The 22,710-nt window shown below is 36.9% G+C and overlaps 1 protein-coding gene across 6 annotated transcripts in view; it reads left to right on the top strand.

Annotated features, from left to right (window-relative positions):
- The window catches only part of LOC111148016 (exocyst complex component 6B), a 622,509-nt gene that overhangs the window by 291,152 nt on the left and 308,647 nt on the right, over nucleotides 1–22,710 (top strand). For all 6 annotated transcript variants that reach the window (XM_022504356.1, XM_022504355.1, XM_022504354.1 and 3 more), the window contains 3 exons: nucleotides 16,442–16,525; nucleotides 16,881–16,927; nucleotides 18,251–18,371. In XM_022504356.1, coding sequence (XP_022360064.1) covers nucleotides 16,442–16,525; nucleotides 16,881–16,927; nucleotides 18,251–18,371 — 252 coding nt within the window. The remainder of the gene's footprint in view (nucleotides 1–16,441; nucleotides 16,526–16,880; nucleotides 16,928–18,250; nucleotides 18,372–22,710) is intronic.

Below are 22,710 nucleotides of genomic sequence, written 5' to 3'. Positions count from 1 at the left end.
GCTGTCTATAAGAAAATCACTTCAAGGGGCGCCTAGGTGGCTCAGTGGGTTAAAGCCTCTGCCTTCTGCTCAGGTCGTGATCCCAGGGTCCTGGGCTCAAGCCCCACATTGCACCGGGCTCTCTGCTCAGCAGGGAGCCTGCTTCTCCCTCTCCCCTCTCTCTGCCTGCCTGTCTGCCTACTTGTGATCTCTATCAAATAAATAAATAAAATATTTAAAAAGAAAAGAAAATTACTTCAAGTATATAGGCAGGCTGAGTGTAAAAAGGATGATCAATAAAGGACATCATGCAAACATTGATCAAAGAAAAGTAGAGTTGGCAATATTAATATCAATGAAGTAGATGTTAGAACAAAAGAAATTACCACAGAGAAAGGTCCATTATATCAAGAAGGCCTATAATCCTAGATGAGCATGCCCCAAACAACAGAGCTGCTAAACTGTGAAGCAGAAACTATTAGAACTGAAAGGAAAAACAGACTCACAATTAAAGTTGGGGAACTCAAACCCCTTTCTCAGCAATTGATGGGACAGGTAGACTGAGAATCATCAAGGGGTATAGAACTCAGCAGCACCATCAACTAACAAAATGATAGACATTTATAGAACACTGTACACAAGGTGGCAGGATACATATTCTTTTCAAGTGTACACAAAACATGTATTAAGTTAAACTATATCCTGTGCCATAAAATAAGCCTCTACAAAATTTGAAATCATATACAGACATCAATGAAATCAGACCAGAAATCAGTAACAGAAATATAATAGGAAAGTCTCCAAACACTTTGAAACTAAATAACACACTTCTATGTAATAGAAGGGTCAAAGAGGATGTCTCAAAGGAAATAAAAATATATATTGAGCTGAATGAAAATGAAAATTTGTGGGACGCAGCTAAAGCAGTGTTGAGAGGAAAATTTATAGCGCCAACTTAGATACATTAGAAAAGAGGAAAAGTCTCAAACTGATAGTGTAAGTTCTCACCTTGAAAACCTGGAAGAAGGGCACCTGGGTGGCTCAGTGGGTTAAGCCGCTGCCTTCGGCTCAGGTCATGATCTCAGGGTCCTGGGATCGAGTCCCGCATCGGGCTCTCTGCTCAGCAGGGAGCCTGCTTCCCTCTCTCTCTCTGCCTGCCTCTCTGTCTACTTGTGATCTCTCTCTGTCAAATAAATAAATAAAATCTTTAAAAAAAAAAAAAAAAAAAAAAAAGAAAACCTGGAAGAAGAAAGGCAAAAGATCAGCCCAAAGAAAGCCGAATAAAGGAAATAATAAAAGCTGAAATTAATGCAATTTTGAAAAGGAGAAAATCAGTGAAAGTGCTGGCTTTTTAAAGGGTTGATAAAATGGATGGATCTCTAGTAAGACTGATAAAGAAAAAAGGAAAGAAGAAATAGGTTTACCGTTATCAGGAATAAAATAGGGGATATCAAGATATATTGATATAAACATTACAGATATCAAAAGGATAATAAGGGAATACAGTGAATAGCTCTACACATATACATTGGAGAACTTACAAAACTGACCAATTCTTTGAAAAATGCAAATTTTCAGAGTTCACCTAATATGAGATAGATAATTTGAGTAGCCCTGTGACTATGAAGGAAACTGAGTTCATAATTTAAAACCATATGGTTTCAATCTCCAGGTCCAGGCAGTTTCATTGGAGACTTCTACAAAGCAGTTACAGAAGAATTAACACCAGTTCAACATAGTCTCTTCCATAATATAGGAATAGAAGGAGCACTTTCCAATTCATTTTATGGAGCTTAGTAGTACTCTGAAGCCCAGACTAGACAAAGATAATACAAAAAGTGAAAATACAGACCGATATCCCTCATGAATATAGTTGTAAAATTCCTTAACAAAATATTAGTAAGCAGAATTTAGTAATATAAAAGGAGAAAAGTGGCTAAGTAGGGTTTGTAAGGCTGGTTTAATATTTAAAACCAAATCAACGTAATTTACCACATTAACAGGCTGAAGAAGAAAATCACAATCCTACCAACTGATGCAGAAAAAACATTTGAGAAAATTCAAGCCCATTCATGGTTAAAAAAAAAAAAAAAACAACTAATTAAACCTTTCTCAGATGATAAAGAACCTATGCAAAAACCTAAAGCTAATTTTATAATAATGGTGAAGGACTGACTGTTTTCCCCTTAAGATCGGGAACAAAGCAAGGACGTCTGCTGTCAGCACTTATTCAACATAGCCTTCTATGTTGAATAGACATTCTGGTCAGTGCAGTAAGACTGGGAAAGGCAATTAAGGGCATACAGATTAGAAAGGAAGAAATGTAATGATACCTATTTGTAAATAACATGATTGTTTCTGATGAAAACCCCAAAGAATCAAGATAACATTACTGAATACTAATAAGTGAATATAACAAGGTAGATAAAGATATATAAAAATCAATTGTAGGGGCGCCTTGGTGGCTCAGTGGGTTAATCCTTTGCCTTTGGCTCAGGTCATGACCTCAGGGTCCTGGGATCCAGCCCTGCATTGGGCTCTCTGCCCAGCAGGGAGCCTGCTTCCCCTCCCACCTCCCCCTCCCTCCCGCCTGCCTCTCTGCCTACTTATGATCTCTCTCTCTGTCAAATAAATAAATAAAATCTTAAAAAAAAATTGTTTTCCTATATACAAGAAATGAACATATAGATACCAGAATGAAAAATATAATATAATTTAAAATATAAAAAAGATAAGCTTAAGTATAAATTTTTTAAAAAAATGTACAGGACTCATGTGCTGAAAGCTACAAAATGCTGGTGGGTAAAATCAACAAAGATGTAAAAAGTGGAAAGCCATAATATGTTTATGGATTGGAAGGCTCAGCAGAGTAAGGATATTAAATTTTCCCAAGTTGATACACAGATTTAGTAAAATTCCTATCAAAATCCCAATAAGAGGTGCATAGTTGCTTAAGCATCTGACTTTTGATTTTAGCTTAGGTCATGATGTCTGGGTTGTGAGATGGAGCCCCACATTGGGCTGTGTGCTGGGTGTGGACTCTGCTTAAGATTCTTTCTCTCCCTCTCCCTCTGTCCCTCTGCCTCCCTAAAAAAAATCCCAAAAAGATTTTTGTTGATATGGACGAGATTATTCTAAAATTTGTATGGAAAGGCAAAGGAACTACAATAACTAAAACAATATTGAGAAAATTAATGAAGTGGGAGGAATCAATATACTCAGTTTTAAGACTTATTATGTGGTAACAGTAATCAAGACTGTGTGGTATTGCCAGATGTATAGACAGTTAGATCAATGGAATGGAGTAGAGAATCCAGAGATAAGACAGACTCATAAGAGTATTTTACAAAATCATGGAAACAATTCAACAAATGGTGCTGGAACAATAGGACATCCACAGTTTAAAAAAAAAAAAAAAGTGAACCTTGAGCTATTTCCTATATTTTATACAAAAACTAACTCAAAATGGATCATGACATACATGTGAAATGCAAAACAAAAACTTTTTGGAAAAAGTAGGAGAAAATCCTCAGAATCTAGGAGGAGGCAAAGAGTACTTAAACTTTACTCCATAAGTGCCCTCCCTAAAAGGAAAAAAAAGGATAAAATTTGACCTCCTGAAAATAAAACACTTTGCCCCTGAAAATTCCCTTTAGGAAGACGACGGGACAAGGGACAGAGTGGGAGAAAATATCTGCAAACCATATCCAACAAAAGAGTAGTATCTCGAATATACAAAGGCTTTTTAAAACTCGATAGTTTAAAACCCAACAAGCCAGTTAGAATATGGGCAAAAGACTTGAAGAAACAATTCACCAAGGCAGATATACGGATGGCGAACAGACACATGAAAAGATGCTCAACGTTATTAGTTATTAGAGGAATTCAAGTTAAAGCCAGAGTGAGCCATCGCGGCGCTCCTGTCAGAATAGTGATGATACCAAATGGCGGCGAGGACACTGGTGGGAATGTAAAGTGGTGCAGTCATTCTGGAAAACGGTTTGGCATTTTCTTAAAAAGCAAAACATGTAATTACCATATGACCCTCAATTGCCCTCCTGCGGGTTTATCTCAGAGAAATGAAAATTTAGTTCAGGTATTTGTGGACCTGAAAGTCGATAGTAGCTTTATTCATAACAGCCTCAAACAGCTCTGATGTCCTTCAGTAGGTGAATGGTTAAACCAGCTCTGGTACATTTATACCATCCCATGGAATATTATGCGGCAATGTAAAGGAAAGAAGTATTGATAGAGGCAACAACCTGGGTGAATGTCCAGAGACTCATGCTGAGTGAAACGAGCTGATCTCAACAGGTTACATACTGTAAAATTCCATGTTCTGAAAGTGACATAACATTCTGAAAGTGACAAAATTTTAGAAATGGAGACTAGATTAGTGCTTACCAAAAGCTGAGTAGGGGGTAGGGATGGAGGAAAGTAGGTATAGCTATACAGAGGAGACTTTGAGGTATCCGTGTAGTTTTGGAAACGTGGACCTCGACTGTGTCAGTGTGTCAATATTCTGGTTGTGCTACAATGCTATACTTTCCTGAAATGTTTGCTATTGGAGGAACTGGGTAAAAACACAAGGGGTCTGTCTCTATTATTTCTTCTAATTCTGTACCAATCTATAATTCTCCCATAATAAAAAGTTTAATTTATAAAATTGGCATTGAGGCAAATTTTATTCAACTTTTAGTTTCCTTTTTTCTTTTAATCTGTATTCTTACTTTTTTGTTTTTTAACCAAATATGAGCTTGATATTTGTCCATTTTGTTTTTAGATAGTCTGCCTGTTTTTCCCTGAACATCTGAAGTTCAATGTGATATATTCCTGTGTTCTTAGATTTTATATTTGTCTGTTTCTTTACAGCATCTGTTAATGGGGAGGAAAGCGTAGATTTATTTATACAAAATTTCCCCAATCCTCACTTAACTATATAAAGAGCTGTTTTTTTCTGGGTGTGTGGCAAACTTGATTTTGAAATGCAGAGAGCAGCCATGTGTCTTTAATAAAACAGCCATTATATACATTTATATATCATAAAAATAACGTGTATAGCTCTTTCAATTTATAAAGTACTTCAACTGAACCTCAGATTTTTTTTTTTTTTTTTTTGCTTTTCCTGGCATTGACTTCCTTTATGTACATGAGAAGTCACTTAAAAGCTGCACGCCTCATTCTTTTTATATAAAATCTTACACCACACCTTCCGTTAGGTCAGTACTTCCATTGTGAGGACAAGTAACCGTGTCTTCCTTGTCTTCATCTCCGTGAAGTGATGGTGGGCAGCCACTGTGACACAATGGTATTATTTTCATTTACAGTTTTAGATGCCACATTTTCCTATGAGCTCTTTAGTAATTGCTCAGAGGCCCTATTCATTTCAGCAACATGACACAGATTAAGAGATTTGTCTGGGAAATTTTAAACTTCCAAATTATGCAGTACCTTAGCAATCTTAGTTTAAAAGATTGACAGGTGTGAGTTAGAAAAGATTTTCCTTAAAAATCGGCAAGTGTGAAATTGGGCAGTTGAATAGTATCTTTGGAACACTACCAACTTTGGGAATTGTTCTTTGGAGAAAATGCAGACAACCTCATTATCTCACTCTAATTAAAGGAATGACTCTCCTTGCCTGTCATGTGTAGACACCCAATTCTCTAAGAAGTTTTGGTGTCTCATTCTTGGGCAGTTAATTTGGTTTACTTCTTTGCTCGCATATTCTTAACAGCCCCTGGTGTTATAAAGGTACTGCTCTATAAATGATGGGACTTGGGGGGGGTAGAATTAAAATTATAACGTCTGTTTAAAAAATAGTAAAATAACTTGCATTTCAATTATTTTACATTTGAAGCTGTGTCACGTATTAAAATTTACTTGCTAATTGTCTACAAATTGATTAAATCATATTATAATCTACAATTAGCACATTATGGTACACAGTTATATATAGGTAATTTTAGTTAGGGTTTCCCTAACCAAAAGGACACTTATCTTAAAAGTGAAATCCAAATCTTTTCCTGATCAATTATCCTAATCATGGAGGAAGTCTGGGTTTTTGTTCTAACCAGGTAGGTAGGTTGTAATTTTAAGCAGTTTGGTTTGCTAAGCATGATTAAGACACCGTTCCCTTTGAGGTTTACCCTTTCGCTTCTAAGGTACAACTGTTTATCATCTGGGGTCAAAGGTTATAAAAAGTAGTCATCAATTAAAGCTTTATTGGTTGTAATTGGTAATGCTATGAAAGGAGCCAGCCAAACTAAATCTGATAATAAAAGACTCTTTGTTAAAATATTTAATAAATTAACACTCTCTCTTGGAAGGGGGAAGCTAATTACAAAGCCCAAGATTGTTAATCATAATGTTTACTTTCTTCAAAAGCACAGACTCAACTACTCCATAATCATTAGACATCAGATTTCTTTCTTTTTCTTTTTTTAAATCCTGCAGACTCTGTCATTCCCGGAGGGGATGTTCTTTTCTATGGCTGAGGCTTGGGATATGGCAGAAGGAGGAAATGCCAAGACAAACATAAGTTATAAGGGCCATCTTAAAAATAAACAGGACTCTGTTAGAACGTCAGACTGCCTTTGCTTTCTTCAAAAAGGGTCAAAAGTTTATGTAGATTTATTTTGTAAGCTAACGAATGGTATCAAGAATTCGGGCATTCAGAAAGTAATGTTTTCGTTTAGTTTTGTTTTTGTAATAATAAATTACCTACCAGAGCTATTATCCTACCTCTGTGTATAGTGGGGTTTTTTTGAGGTGTTTTGACAATTTTGTGGCTTTTGAATTTTAGACATTTTCCAAGCCCTAAGATACGTAAATGGAGCTGTGACACATACCACCTCCAAGACTCTTGAATGACCTTGCCATGGGAACTCTCTGAATGGGCTTTTACATCTGGGAATCGAATGTTTCTAGATTTAAGCAATAGGGGGCATCTTGGGTTTGTTCTTTACACATGTTTCTGTAGTCTGATCTTTAGGGCAGTTCTAATGAAAGAAAATCCTGCTTTGGGCCTGCTGTGCAAATTAGCCATATGGCGAAGTGTAATATCCCGCTGAACGTCATTATGGGGCCCTATGAAAAGTGCTCCCCTTTTCACATGGAAGCAAATTAAAATGGCCCTTTCAGGTTTTTGTTTTTTTTTAAAACTCTGAATAAACCTGTCTTCACTTGGATGCCGGGACAGTTGAAAGGGAGTTCTCCAGCTGCAGTCAGGGTGGTGAAATTACAGGCTATGCCCAAGACCAAATGGAAATATTGCTTCCTGTAGGCAAAGCCGGAAGAACAATGGTGTGTGCTTCCCTCCTTCCATTTCCCTCCCGTGTTCTTTGTCTACGTGTCCTTTGCTGCTTCTTAATCCCAGGGTTAATTTTCTGTTATTGTGATGGATGAGAAGGACTCAGCTCATTCTCCAGTTGCCCACATATCAATCTCTACCAGGAAAGATCCACTGCATGAAGAGCTGTTTCGCCAAATAACGGCACAGTAAATATTTAATGAAGATGGGTCTGTCCTCTTTTGTCTATTATTTAGACATATTGCCCATATGAAATTGTATTGTCCCACCATAAGTTTTACTTTTTCTTCCACAAAACTAGACATGTAGATGCCACTGATATTTGGGCGCATGGGGCTCAGCAATTGTATGAGAAGTTTAGGGTGTCTGTGTGCATGGTACATTGTCACCTTTTGTGAAGAAAAAGAAACCCATGGAAAGGTCTTTCATCTGGTCTTCCCTTTCCCATCCCTGCTCCAGAGTAAGGATCACATGATCCTGACTTATTAAAATCTGCCTTTGAGCTTTGTTAGCAAGAAATTACACTACTTTTTCAGACAAATCCAAAACGTCTCACTCATTTGCCCATACTGAGTGGCAATACTGTGTGTGTTTCCTGTGTTTATATCCAGACAAGTGCCTAGACACATGGGGAATTCAAAGTTATCACTTGCATTTCTCTTTTTATTTTTCAACATTTATTGAAAGCCCATGTTAGTCCCAGCATTTGTACGATGACAATTTATAGCACATGTTTGAAGAAAGAAAGTTGGCACAGTGTTGTGCAATAAGAGTGGATCATACTAAATTATGATGTTTGAGAAAAGATTTTTGCATGCAAAATGAAAAGAGTGAAGAAAGTATGCACAATATGATTTAGGTGTGCGTATGTACGTATGTAAGTGTGTAAAGTAATCGGTTTAGGATAGAAAAATGTCTGTGAGGGAGGACTTGAAGAAGTCAAGAGTAGTTATCTCCAGACAATGGGATTATGAATGACTTTTATTTTCTTTCTTCGCCTTATCTTTATTGTCTGGTTTTTCTAAAAGTCACATATTTTACTTTTGTAATTAATAATTTGCAAAGAGACAATATTAAAAAAGTTGAGGATTAAATAAACAAGAAACAACCAAACAACTATTTTCAGCATAGCCTGGAGAGAAAGTGGGTTATTTCCTGGTTAATTCTAGTGCTAGGGTTAATTAAGAAATTGGCAATGGCTTTTGGGGTATTTGACCATTGGCACCCTCCTCCAAGTTTATCATAGGGTGTGATATAATATTTAAGTTAAATATGAATTTAGAAAAGAAAGCACCCAGTGAATTGAAGAGAAGGTCAATAGAACCTAGGATATATTTCTTTATCTTGTTTTAGGATTAAGTAAAAATAGAGTGTGTTCTGTGAACATTTAGCTCTTTTTATGTAGTTGCTCTGTAAGTAGTGAGAAGAAATTTGTGGTGAAGAATTTTCTATAATAATATAAACTCCTATATTTCAGTTAAATTTCCAATAGAATATATACACTTAACCAAAAAAAAATTAAAAGCAAAGACTTATTTAATTTCTAAGCCTTTCTTAATTTCCACTAAAATTCTTTAGTTGCATAAAAGTCTAAAAAATTATACCACCATTGTTAAAGAGACTTAAAATTAATATTACATTGTCTGAATTTGAATAAAATTTTCTCCAACATTAAGGCCGATTGAATGGATTCAGAGACCGTTCTCAATCCATTCTCAATCCAATGTTGAATGATATGTGTTTTGCTGCCATACACAGAGGAAACTTTAAAAATCCAAAGATACTTCATCATTCCTTTTCCTCTCTGGGTCATCTGGCTTAGAAATACAATCCCAAATTGATGAATAGATTAGTTGTCTACCCCTGTACTGTATAGAGTCTTCTTTATAAGGCTGCCAGAGAGTGGGGTGAGGGGGAAAATGGGACCTTTGGTGGCAGCACAGTTTATCCTGGGCTGGAGAATACTCAGTAGGGCTGCACAAGATAGGAAGACACCATAATTTTGTGGTTTTCATTCAATTAAGTTCAGAGAGTTGAACACTTGGAAACTGTGTGGTAGGAGAACGTTCAGCCATATTTTATGCACACTTAGGCCCATTGCTTGCTAGACACTGGAACCAGTTTGTGGTTTTACTTTGAAACTGCTTTGGACCTGGGCCTATCAACCTGCTATCGATTGCTGCTTCCATGAAGATATTAGATCTATAGCCAGATGGTTGGTGAACGAGCAAACCACAAAACAAGCCTGGAAGGAAGTACTGGTCCAAAAAGAGATCCTATTGTTCAAAGCAGAGCAGTTGAGAAAATGAAACAATATGTAATAAAATATGAGATCTGCAAAAACATCCTGAATAAAATGGGATGGGGGACATCATCCTACAAATTCAGGGGAAACATGATTCTAGGAATGATTTTCTACAGGAGCCAAAGGGAAATTTTAGAAAATCGTTTGGCACGAAGAAGGTATAACTTCTATGGAACAGGAACAAAAATCTTTAAGAGAATAAATGGAGGTCGAATAGCAGCAGGATGAGAGGAATAGGAAAAATTACAAAGAAATGATTATTGCAATTTCGCTGGTAGAGAGTAAATATAAAAATGGAGCCTTGAAAGAAAATACTGATTAATATTTCTTAATCCTTTTGGTCATTTATTCAAACAAATATATATTGAGTGCCATTTATTCCAGGCATTGCTCTAGGAGCTGGGAACGCAACAATAAATAAGACAAATAAACTTGTTCTTGGGGAGCTTGCATCCTAATGAGAGGACACAGACAGTAAGCAAACGACATAGAGTCAAATGGACATTGTGCTATGCAAAGAATTAATAGAGGGCTATGTCTTAGACAAAATTTTTTAATTTAATTTAATTTTATTTTATTTATTTGAAAGAGAGAGAGCATGCACCCATGGGAGTGGGGAGAGGGAGAGGAAAAGGGAAAGAATCCCAAGCAAACTGAGTGCAGATAGACACAGGGCCTGAGATGGGTTGGGGAGTAGGGGAGGATCTCCTAAGCCTGAGATCATGACCCTAGCTGAAACCAAGATTTGGTCCTTTAACTGACTGAGCCACCCAGGTGCCCTGGCAAAACTTTACATGTTAGAGTGAGTAGTGGAAAAGTGTTTTCTCAGTAAGTGACATTTAAAGTTATATTTTAATTATAGGAAAGAGACAGATATTTCCTAATTGTTGGTGTTCCTGAGGGTTTTTGTGGTAGGTCCTTTTGTATCTGTAAATTCTACAGATATTCCTTAGATGATCTCACGTTTTCCTAGGCTTAGGTTACCATCTTTCTGCTTTCTGAATCTTGATTCTGAAAACTATTGTCTTTAGCTTAGCCCTTTCACCTGAGCTGTAGACCCAAATATGCCCTCTCCTGAACACTTAGCACTTAGAAGTCACAAACTAAACAAGTTCGTGACAGAGGTCATTATTACCAGTGTCCTCATGTACAATCAGTTCTTGTTATTCATGTTGGTTATACTTTATAAGGTCACTGTAAACACTGAGTTAGTGAATACCGAACCATTTCTGCTGGGGTTAGGTTCCTGTGAGCTTCTGCTTACAACGTTTCATCAGTCAATCAATGCATAACCCTGTTTTCTGCGTGTTTCTCTTTAAAAGATATTATTGAATGTATACTGTTGACTCATTAACATTGAATTCATGGCCAACGGCACTATAACACTTGGCCAAACAAAGCTTATCTAAATGTGTTTTCTCTGTAAGGCACATCTTGTCTTCTTGACAAGTGTCAAGTCTTAGGAACACTAGACAGCACTATAGTACGGCATGTGGGGGCCATTTTAAATAGCAAAGTCAACCACAAGCACAAAGATGCAAGACATACAGGTGGCCAGCAGGTACACGAAAGGGTGCTCAACATCACTAATCATCAAGAACATGCAAATCAGGCCCGCAATGAGATAATCACCTTGCTGCTGTTAGAATATTATCAAAAAGACAAGAAATAACTAGTGTTGGTGAGGATGTTGTGAAAGTGGAACCCTTGTTGCATGTCGGTGGGAATGTAAACTGGTGTAACCACTATGGAAAACAGTGTGGAGGTTTCTCAAAAAATTACAAATAGAACTGCCATATGTTTTAGCATCTTCATTTCTCGGTATTTATCTGAAGGAAATGAAAACACTAACTAAAAAAGTGTGTGCACTCCTATGTTCATTGTGGCATTATTTACAATAGCCAAGACATAGAAACAGTCTAAGTGTTTGTTGATGGATGAATGGATAAAGAACAAGTGGGATCTATCTATACAAAGGAGTATTATTCAGCTGTGAAAAAGAATGAAATCTTGCCAACATTTCTGGACCTTCAGGGCATTCTGCTAAGTGAAATACGTCAGACACAGACAAATACTGTGTGATCTCATTTATTTATGGAACTAAATAAATAAATAGAAAACCCAACTGAGCTCATAAATAGAGAGATGGGTGGTTGCCAGAAGTGGAGGATGGCAGATTTGGGTGAAGGCAATGAAAAGGAATAGTCTTTCAGTTACAAAATAAGTAAGTCCGAGGGATATAATGTATAGTATGGTAACTGTAGCTAATAATACTTATTATTATTATTGGATAATATTGGATAATTGAAATTTCTAAGAGAGTAGATCTTAAAAGTTCTCAACCCAAGGGGGAAAAATTGTATGTGATGATAGGCGTTAACTAGACTTATGGTGATGGTCATTTTGCCATATATATAAATATTGAATCTTTATGTTGTATACCTGAAAATAGTATGATGTTATATGTCAGTTATATCTCAGTTTTTAAAAAGCACAAAAATACAAAGAATGAGGCACTGGATGACTGTGAAAAAAATAATTATTTATAGTATGAGAACTGAAGAAAGGAGACAGAGTGTTGGCCTTGTTTGACCTCAGCTAGGAACACGTGCAGTAGGCACTGCTCAAATTTTTCAACAGTCTGTACTCATGTGTGAATGATAATGAAACAGCATGAGTATTGATTTTGAGGTTACAAATAAATTTTGGCAGGTAGGCACATTTGCAAATATGGAATCCATGAATAGTAATTGACTACATATCCCAGCTGTTATGTTTTCTCTCTCATTAAATGACACCACCATCAAACCAATTACCCAGGTTAGAAATCTGACGTTAGCTTTCTGTCTTTTCTGTCCTTTACCACCAGTATCCAATCAGTCATCAACTTGTACCTCCTAAATATATGTCAGGATCAGACTGATTTTTTTTTTTTAAAGATTTTATTTATTTATTTGACAGAGAGAGATCACAAGTAGGCAAAGAGGTAGGCAGAGAGAGAGGAGTTAGCAGGCTCCCTGCTGAGCAGAGAGCCCAATGCGGGACTCGATCCCAGGACCCTGAGATCATGACCTGAGCCAAAGGCAGAGGCTTCAACCCACTGAGCCACCCAGGCGCCTGGAGACTGATCTTTTTGTATCTAAGGTTCCCTTTCTTCATTCTACTCAGTACGTTGCAACTTGCAAATGTCTAAAACTCTGATTGTCTCTAGAGTTGAAGTTCAGATATCTTAACAGAATTTACAAAGCCCTCTAGCCTTTATTTCTTGTCATTCTTCTCTCTTACACTCTGAAGGTTCCGCCGTGAAGAACTTCTTTCAGTTCATGGGATACATGATGCCTTTTTTCTTTGAACCCCTGTGTCTCTATGAGAAATCGTTTTCCCTTTCTTTTTATGTGCATTATTCTGACTCATTCTTCAATTATGAATATAAATGGCTTTTTTTCCCTGAAGAAACTTTCTCTGACATTCCTCCCGCCCACTATGTAGACACACATGCACACACACACACACACACACACACACACACACTCTCTCTCTCTCTCTCTCTCTCTCTCTCCAATCTATAGGATTCTGTTGTACTTTTTGTTCATTTAATTGCTAGTTTTCCACTACAAACTATAAATTCAATGATGACAAGAACTATTCTTTATTGTATGGTAAGCACTTTATGTACGTAAAGTGACTTGTTTTTCTGTGATAATTTGTGTGTTTATTAATTATTACAAAGCTTTTGGACCACCGTAATACTAATGACATAAATTGAAAATACACTAAAACAACTTTTCACTTGCCTGTTATTTTATATCTGTTTGCTTATACTTTCACTAGCTTTTAAGTTTTGTTTTAATTAATATTAATGATTAGAGGAGCTTGAAACTGAAGTGGCAAACTTTTATAGTTCATCTGTTGATCTGTTTGGGAAAAGACAGGCATCCAGCTGGACTGGTCAGACATCTACTGTAAATTCCACCTGTAAGCATTGAGTTGACAAAATTGGCAGAGGAAATAGAATACTCAGAGGTGAATTTATTTAGTAGCCATTAGGGAAAATTGAATTTTGTAAATGGAGAAACCAGAATTATTAGATAAATTGGTCTTTTCTTGTGTTTTTATTTTAGCAAATGAATATTTGAAAGGCAAATTGTATCTAGTTAGAACTATGTAGAGGTCTATGATAGGTTTTTATATAGAATTTCATCTTGTATATTTTCTATCTTTTTCAGCAAATAATTAAATTATTATACAATGGTCTAATTTGAGAGAAGACTTTCCCTAAATTCTCAGCTGAGTGTATCTTGGCTCCAAAGCATGTTGAATGTGTAATGTCACACAAGAATAATAAAGGGCCTTTAGGGCTGTTAACTGTACAATGAAAAGCCCTTCAGTGTGTACAGAATGTAATTGACATTCAATAGTACCACTAAGCTGAGAAATGGTGACGAATGGGGAATAACTTTAACAAACCAACAGGCAGTTTCCACTTCTTATTTCTTAAATAGAACCATTTGCTACCTCGTTAACTTGTGGACTAAGAAATAAGTAAGCCCTGAAATAGCTGTCTTAATGTTTGATTTCATTTTATAGCAGGAAAAACTCAGGTGTCTACAGTTATAATCTCGTTAGCGTTTTAAAACCGTTGTTTTTAAGCTACACTAGGGGTCAGCAAACCATGGGCCATGGCCACCCTGCTGCTTATTTCGATGTGACCCCTGTGAACTCCAAATGGCTTTTACATTTTTAAATGGTTGGTAATAAATAAATAAATAAATAAATAAATAAATGAATGAATAAAAGAATATTTCATGGCAGATGAAAATTATATGACATTCTGATTTCAGTTTTGTTGGAACACAGCCACACTCACGTATGTACTGGCTGTGGCTGCCTTTGCATTTCAACAGCAGGGGTGAGACCGTAGAGCTCTCCATGACTGAGATATTTACCATCCTGCCTTTTAGAGGCAACGTTTGCCAACCACTGAGCTTAGGCTATTGAGTTAGTGTGATTTAGTACTTAAATCAGCTTCTTCGGTTTAGGGATCTAACAGAGAAGTCACATTGAATAGGATTCTTCAGACTTCTGAGAAGGTGAGGGAACTGAACTTAGGGATTGTGTAGAGTTTATACTTTTTCGCATGGGCGAGGCAGTCATTGTCATCATCGATCTATTTCATCTCATTTTTGAAAAAATAAGCACATGCGTAGTGGTGATTATTTATCAGATGCCGTTCTCAAAGCTTTCTAGCTCATCTGAATCCTCATGACAATGATGAGCATGACATTTCCACAGATGAGGACACCATAGCACATTTCATCTTTGGTGAAAGCCAAAGACTTAAATGGTGGAAGGTAAGTTAGTGAAAGTTACACAGCTGGTCATACGAGTTATACAGCTAGAAAGGCGCAGACTCACGATTTGAATGAAATCATCACCGGTTCCAAAATCGGTGCTCTTAACCACCATGCATGCTGTCTCCCCATTTCTACTCTTACTCATTGAGAAAGGTCTTGGATTCAGAGTAGAATTTAGTCCTAGGCGGCATCATTTCTTTTCTTTCTTTCTCTTTCTTTCTTTCTTTCTTTCTTTCTTTCTTTCTTTCTTTCTTTTTCTTTTTTTTTTTTTAAAGATTTTACTTCTTTATTTGACTGAGACAGAGTTCCAGCATGAGCAGCCGACAGAGACAGAGGGAGAAGTAGGCTCCTTTTTGAGCAGGGAGCCAGATGGGGGGCTGGATCCCTGGACGCTGGGATCATGACCTGAGCCCAAGGCAGAAGCTTAATGGACTGAACCACCTGGGCGCCCCCTGGGGGCATCATGTTTTAAAAGCTTTGAGTTATCTTGGTTTCCTAGGACTGCTGGAACCAAGTATCACGGGTTGGGTGGCTTGCACAGCAGAAATTTATTCGGTCCCAGGTTTGGAGACTAGAAATCCAAAAGCAGGTGTCAGAAGGCCATCCTCCCTCTGAGACTTTAGGGGGCATCCTTCCTGGCCTCTCCCCAGCTTCTGGTGGTGGCCAGCAATCCTTGGTGTCCTTGGCTTGCAGACCGGGACTCCAGTCTCTGCCGGTGTTGTCACAGGATGTTCTCCCTGTGTATCTATCTCTATGTCTTTTCTCCTATTCTTTTAAGGACCCCAGTTATATCAGATTAACGGGCGGCCTACTCTATTTAATGTGACTGCCTCTTAATTTAAATACATCTGCTGTGACCTTATTTCTAAATAAGGTCCCTTTATGACATCCCAGGAAGGACATGAATTTTGAGAGGCTGCTGTTCAGCCCAGTTACAGAGCTCATGAGCCAGCTCTGGTTCTCCGAAGCACCTTTCAGTTTAAGAAACTGTGCACCAAGAATTTCCTTTTTGGTGTTAATCCTGTGCTTGATTATATGCTAGCTGGAAGACTGATTCACTGTTCTCTGCCTTTTTCCTGCCTCCCTCTGGCCCTTTGCTCATGATTCATTTGAGACTGTTTTTCATTCTGAACATTTTTCTTCTGGAATGTTCTGTGAGGTTTTTAAGGAACATTTTCTCAACTGCTCTTTTGAGAATGTTGGTTTGTCTTCATTCTTATGAATTTGTGATAGTTGACTGAGCAACCAGCTTTGGTGTGTTTGGTGGTTGAGTTCTGTAGTGTCCTCTTAAGAATCTTTTGTATCCATTCTTAGGGGATTTGTAGGTAAGTCTCAATAAATGGTAATGTCATTTTATTTTTTTCTATGATTATTATCATTGTCAAAATAGCAGATTTTGAGAAATGTGGGGTCTTGGGAGCTTTTCTTTTCCCACAAAATACTAGAATAATTGGTCAAATTGTGTCAACCCATTTCCTTTTGTTTATTTTACAGGGTGCCCGGGAAACATTTGAGAACTACTACCGAAAACAGAGGCGAAAACAGGCCCGCTTGGTGCTCCAGCCTCCATCTAACATGGTAGGATCACCAGTTTAACTTTCCTCAGTTTTTCACTTGTCTTCTCTGGCGGCTGTTCATTATTTTGCATAGGTACTTTTTTTTTTTTAACTCGCTCTGAGATCATTTCTGGTGGATGTGACGGTAGGAAAATAGTAGCTAACATCTATTGATTGCTGTGTATCAGGCATTGTTTTAAGTACTGGGATGAATGATATCATTTCATCCTCATTGTAACCCTGTAAGGTAGGGTACGATTGTTATATTCACCTAGGTCTTGGGAACTGAGTCTTAAGAAATCAAGTAACTGATTTTAACTTTGTCTTAATGTATCAAAATAGAAAGAATAACTTTTTTCTTCTTTGCTTTGTTGCAGCATGAAACTTTAGATGGCTACAGGAAGTATTTTAATCAAATTGTAGGGTAGGTATATATGTGTGTATGTATTTAAATTTGTACACTTTGAACACCTAGATTCAGGAGACTTGGAAAAATAAGTTTTCCTTGGGAAATTCTTTTTCTTTTTTTATTTTAAATTCTTGAGATTTATTTTTGACTTTCTGATAATTTTAAAAGAATGTCTTATTGGTTTCAGTGTTATATTGTTGGAGAGTAGTTTTGGTGGAAAAAGGGAGAAAAAACTTTGAATTGTAATTTTATTACCCTTGATGTTTGGTTTCTCCATTCTTGGTAAGAGGGAACCAAATAATCAGCAAAAGTTGGCAAGCTTTTTCTAAAAGGGCCAGCTAGTAAAGTATTTTAGGCTTCTCAGGCCATACGGTTTCTGTCACAACCATTCAGCTCTGTTGTTGCAATGTGAAAGCAGCTATAGACAATACATCAATGAGTGAACGTGGCTGTGTTCCAGTAAAACAATATTTATAAAAACAGGCAGTGGGCCAGATTCATCCCATGGGCTATAGAGTTTGCCACCATCATCTAGAGAGTATATATACTAATATGGAATTGCATTTCCCAAATAAACACCCCAAATATAGGCAGCTTATTCTAATTGCAAAATAATGACCTCGAAGTTAAAAGAAAGGGAAAGGAGTTGGATTGTTCCATGAAATTGCTTTTTTATTTCAGACTTTAGATTTTTTTTGATAGTTTTGATTAAAATATATCATAAGAATTCCTTATTTAAAGAATTAATTTAGTATGAACATTTAGCCAAGGGAGCTAATGATATGTTGTAAATGCACAACAATAAAGCTACAACAGAGTGTTAAAAAATAAGTGTGCATTTTTTTGACCTTTATTAAAAAACCTTTTCAACCCTATAATGAGTAAGTCCATATAAAGGGAATCATTTTGATATTTTGTATGTGTGGTTCTTATAAAAATGTGTGTTTCAGCTTTCATTGTCTCTTTAAAATCGATTAATTTAAAAAATCGATTAATTTTTTAAAATGTCTTAATGGCCTGGAGTTTTTAATATAGTTGAATTAGCTTCCCTTACCTATAAATATTTTCTTCCCCTTTAAATTGCTGACCTGGTTAACATTTAATAGAAATGGGACTCTGATTTCTATAAAGTGGTTGGACAAAATTCTAAGTCCAAGAAATGTGATTTTTGTTTACAACACCTAGTAGCTTTCTTTAAGGAAAAGTGACTATTAACTTCGAATTTGGTGGCCGCTCTTAATGTTTGTGAGACCCCAGAGATGGTAGTCAACCCGTAATTTCTGAACTTTCTGTACTTTTCTGTAATTTCTGTACTTTCTTTTTTTTCCTTCATCTTAGTTTTTTTGTGGTTGAAGATCACATTTTACATACAACCCAGGGCTTAGTGAATAGAGCCTACATTGATGAACTTTGGGAAATGGCACTTTCAAAAACCATCGCGGCACTCCGCACCCACTCGGTACGTAAGACACCCGTGAGATATTCTCACTTACTGCTGAGTATCTGTGTACTGGTCAGTGTTGTACTGCTTTAAAATCAGCAAGGATGTATTGTGTGGAATCACCTGCTTGGAGCTATCTCTCTCAAAGACATATGGAAGTAGCCACTTCAAATTGCCATCCTTTTTAATACTGAGCCCATTTTTTTTGGATGCTCTCTGTAATAAAACAAACAAACAACAAAAAACCCCAAAAAACAAACCAAAAAAAAGACAACAGCTGACATTTATTGGAATCTTCTGTGTCAGGGGTTGGTATATGCACTTCATATATATTTCATAAGGTATAGGTATTATTAATTATATTTACCTTATGGTCTGGGAAACTGAATCTCAGAGAGGTTAAGTAACCAGACTAGTTGTTACACAGTAAGTGGTAGAGCTTGGATTCGAATCCAGAGACAGGACTCCAGAGCCCATATACTCAGCCACTACTCTCTATTGCCTTCTATAATGCCAATCAATACTGGTTTGGAGTTCACAGTTTTATTCTTATTTTTTGAAAAAAAAAATGCATACAACATATCAATAAGTTACCTAATTGTGAGTTCCCATGATTTTGATATATTTTATCAAAGCGTGAATTTTTGATGATAATCTGCTTTATTTCAGATAGATAATGTTGGCTCTGAATTAATCATTTATCCAATACTTCTTAAACATTGATTATGTGTTGGCAGTGGGAATACAACTGTGAACTAGATGGATGAAGTCTTTGCTCTCAGAAAGTTATTTTCATTGGGGAGGTTCCCAATAAACAAATAAATAATATCAGATAGTGATAATCTAATGCAATTAAAACAGTGATAGGTTAGGACAACAGGGTGCCTAGTTTTGATTAGTTGATCAGAAGTGGCATTCTGAGATCAGAAGATCAAGGAGACACTATTTAAGGAAAGATCAATTAAAAGGGAATTCTAGGTATAAGAGATGGTAGTACACAGGCTTTGGGGGTACTTTTCTATCTGAACTGTTTGAGGAATGATAGTGAGGAGTTAATAATAGGAGATAATTTAGTGTCTAGAATATTTCTGTAAATGGCTCTAGTATCCATCTAGTTGTGCCAGCTAGAAACTTAAGTAATCCGTGACACCTCAGCTTTCTTATCTCTCCATCACCAAGTGTTCCAGAGTAAATACCATGTGTAAAATCTGTAATTGATGGGATTGTAGCCGTTTTAGGGACTTGAAAAATATTCAGAGTGGGCAGAACACGGAACGTAGAAAGTTAGGTATGGTATGAAGTTAAAATAAAAAAGTAGATAGATGTCGTATTACTCAAGACTTATTTGATGCTTTAAGCACTGGGTTGAATGGAGTGTGTATGTGTTCACTGTGGGGGGTAGGGTAAATTGGAGTGAGAAGATCAGATTTCCATTCTGGCTAAATTATGGATGAGTGATGAGAAAGAATGTGGGTAGAACAATTAGTAGGAGAGTCTAATATTCAGGCAAGAGATAATGACAGCTAGACCAAGGGCAATAGTAGATGTGGAAAGATGTGGATGAATTGGAGAGATTTTTAGGTGGTAAGATTAATTTTATTTTGTATTGGATTAAATATAAAATGTAACGTTAAAAGCATATCAAGGTAATACCTAGGTTTATGGTTTCCTTCCCTTTGATGGTTTGGAGTGGTGAGGTCATCAGTTTCCTTTGGATATGATTACTCTGCCTTTGTGTTATCCAAGTTGCATGGTGTAGGACTTTGGTTAATATGTGAATTTGAAACCAAAGAGGATATGTCATTGAATATATTTCCAGTGTTTTTCTCCTTTTATTTTTATTTATGGTTTCTTTTTTAGTATTTAGAAATTTTAAATATTTGCCTATTTATATATTGATCTTTTTTAAAAGGATTTTATTTATTTGAGAGAGAGAGAGAGAGAGAGAATGAGAACGAGTGCATGAGCAGAGGGGAGGGGCAGAGGAAGAAGCAGACTCCCCACTGAGTAGGGAGCCTGACGTGGGGCTGGATCCCAGGACCCTGAGATCATGACATGAGCCGAAGGCAGACATTTAACCAGCTCGGCCACCCAGGTGCCCTGTATATCTATCTAATTTTAAAATTTCTGTCATTGCTTGTATGTGACCTAGGACTTCATCTGACATTTTTACCATTTTATTCTTTTGTCATAATAAAGTCTGGCATATTTAAAAATATAAAAGTTCCTGCCTGTTCCGAGACTTAAAAAAAAAGTCCTGTAACTATGTTATGACTTGAAAATTTTTTTTACACTTTTATGTACATTCTACCACTTGTTACTTATTTTTATTTAAAAAATGAGGGGTGCCTAGGTGGCTCAGTCTGTTAAGCATCTGCTTCGGCTCAGGTCATGATCCCAGGGTCCTGGGATCCAACCCTGCATAGGGTTCCCTCTCAGCAGGGAGCCTGCTTCCTTCTCTCTCTCTCTCTCTGCCTGCTGCTCTGCCTACTTGTGATCTCTCTCTCTCTGTCAAATAAATAAATAAAATCTTAAAAAAAAAAACAAAAAATCATTCCTAATGTGTCAGAAATTGTATCTTAACATGTTTTTCTTTGATTAATACTGAAATTAGAAGTCTCTTTTTTAGTTATTTGTATATCTTCTTAAAATTTCCTGTTCATATGCACTGCCTTTATATTTTATAGTTTAAAAATATTTTGTTATTTATTAATTAAAAAATGGATGCTAGCTTTTAATTTGAATGTTAATCTCTGTTGTGGTATATAGGCTGTGAATATTTTTTCTTAATTTTATGTGTCTCTAATTTTTCTTTTCCATAGCTTTACAGAAGTTTAAAATTTTTTGTAAATATTTTGATTTTTAGCTTGACAATTTATGTCTTCCTTGTTCCAAAGAATATATAGTTATTTGTCCCTATTTTAGTATTTCTGTACAGTTACTTTTTTACATATATATCAGAGACATAAAAAGTTTATTTTAGTATAGGGTGTGAGGGCTTTTTTTTTTTAAAGATTTTATTTATTAATTTGACAGAGAGAGAGACATCACAAGTAGGCAGAGGAGCAGGCAGAGAGAGAGAGGGGGGAAGCAGGCTTCCCACTGAGCAGAGAGCCCGATGCGGGGCTCAATCCCAGGACCCTGAGATCATGACCCAAGCTGAAGGCAGAGGTTTAAACCAGTGAGCCACCCAGGTGCCCCAGGATTCTATCTTTTTTTTTTTTAATTTTTAATTTATTTATTTATTTGACAGACAGAGATCACAAGTAGGCAGAGAGGCAGGCAGAGAGAGAGGAAGGGAAGCAGGCTCCCTGCTGAGCAGAGAGCCCGATGCGGGGCTCGATCCCAGGATCCTGGGATCATGACCTGAGCCGAAGGCAGCAGCTTTAACCCACTGAGCCACCCAGGCGCCCCAGGATTCTATCTTTTTTTAAAAAAAATATTTTATTTATCTATTTGATAAAGAGAGTGGGCATACATGCACGCAAGTGGGAGAAGGGGCAGAGGGAGAGGGAGAGAATCCCCACCAGACTCTACACTGAGCGTGGAGCCTGCCATGGGCTTGATCTTGTGACCCTGAGATCATGACCTGAGCCAGAACCAAGAGGTAGTGGTTAACTGAGCCCCCCAGACACTCCTTGGAGTCTGTCTTTAATTATTTTTTAAAATGACTCATCACTTCCAATAACATTATTGTATTAATCTCTTATTTTATTCAGTTTAGATTGCCATAATGAAGTGTCATAGACTGGTGCTTAAACAACAGAAATTAATTTTCTCACGGTTCTGGAGGCTGAAATTCTGAGATCAGGGTGCCAGCGTGGTTGGTTTCTGGTGAGAACTCTCTTCTTGATTTATATTCTCACCATGTCCTCGCATGGCCTTTTCTCAGTGTGCATTCCAGTGTCTCCTACTCCTTTTATAAGGATACCGAGCCCGTCAGATCAGGGCCCTTCCTCCTTTGACCTCCTTTGACTCTGGGAGTTCCATCTCCAGATATAGCTACACTGGGGGTTAGGGGTCTAACATACTAATTTGGGGGGCATAATATTTAGTCCATAACATCTTTTTTTTCCTAGCATATTCTGTAGGCTACCTTTATCATATAATAATATATTTTGTAAATACTAAGCTCTGTCGCTGGGGTCTAGATTCTCACCCCTCCTTTTCTTCTTTTTCTCTGTCTTGAACCAATACGACATTGACCTGATTACTATAATTGATATAGTAGTATGGCATAGTTTCCACTGAACGTGTATGTTCTCTAAAATCCTCTTTTTAATATATGCTAACCATTTACATTCTTCTTATTCTCCCAGATTAATTTGAGAATCACTTGGTCACATCCCTTTCACCA

Source organism: Enhydra lutris, unplaced genomic scaffold, assembly GCF_002288905.1.
Source record: "Enhydra lutris kenyoni isolate GAN:26980312 unplaced genomic scaffold, ASM228890v2 scaffoldscaffold18, whole genome shotgun sequence".
In the NCBI taxonomy this organism is placed as follows: domain Eukaryota; kingdom Metazoa; phylum Chordata; class Mammalia; order Carnivora; family Mustelidae; genus Enhydra; species Enhydra lutris.
Note: the sequence above shows the minus strand (reverse complement) of the source record. Positions and strands in the feature narration are given on the sequence as shown.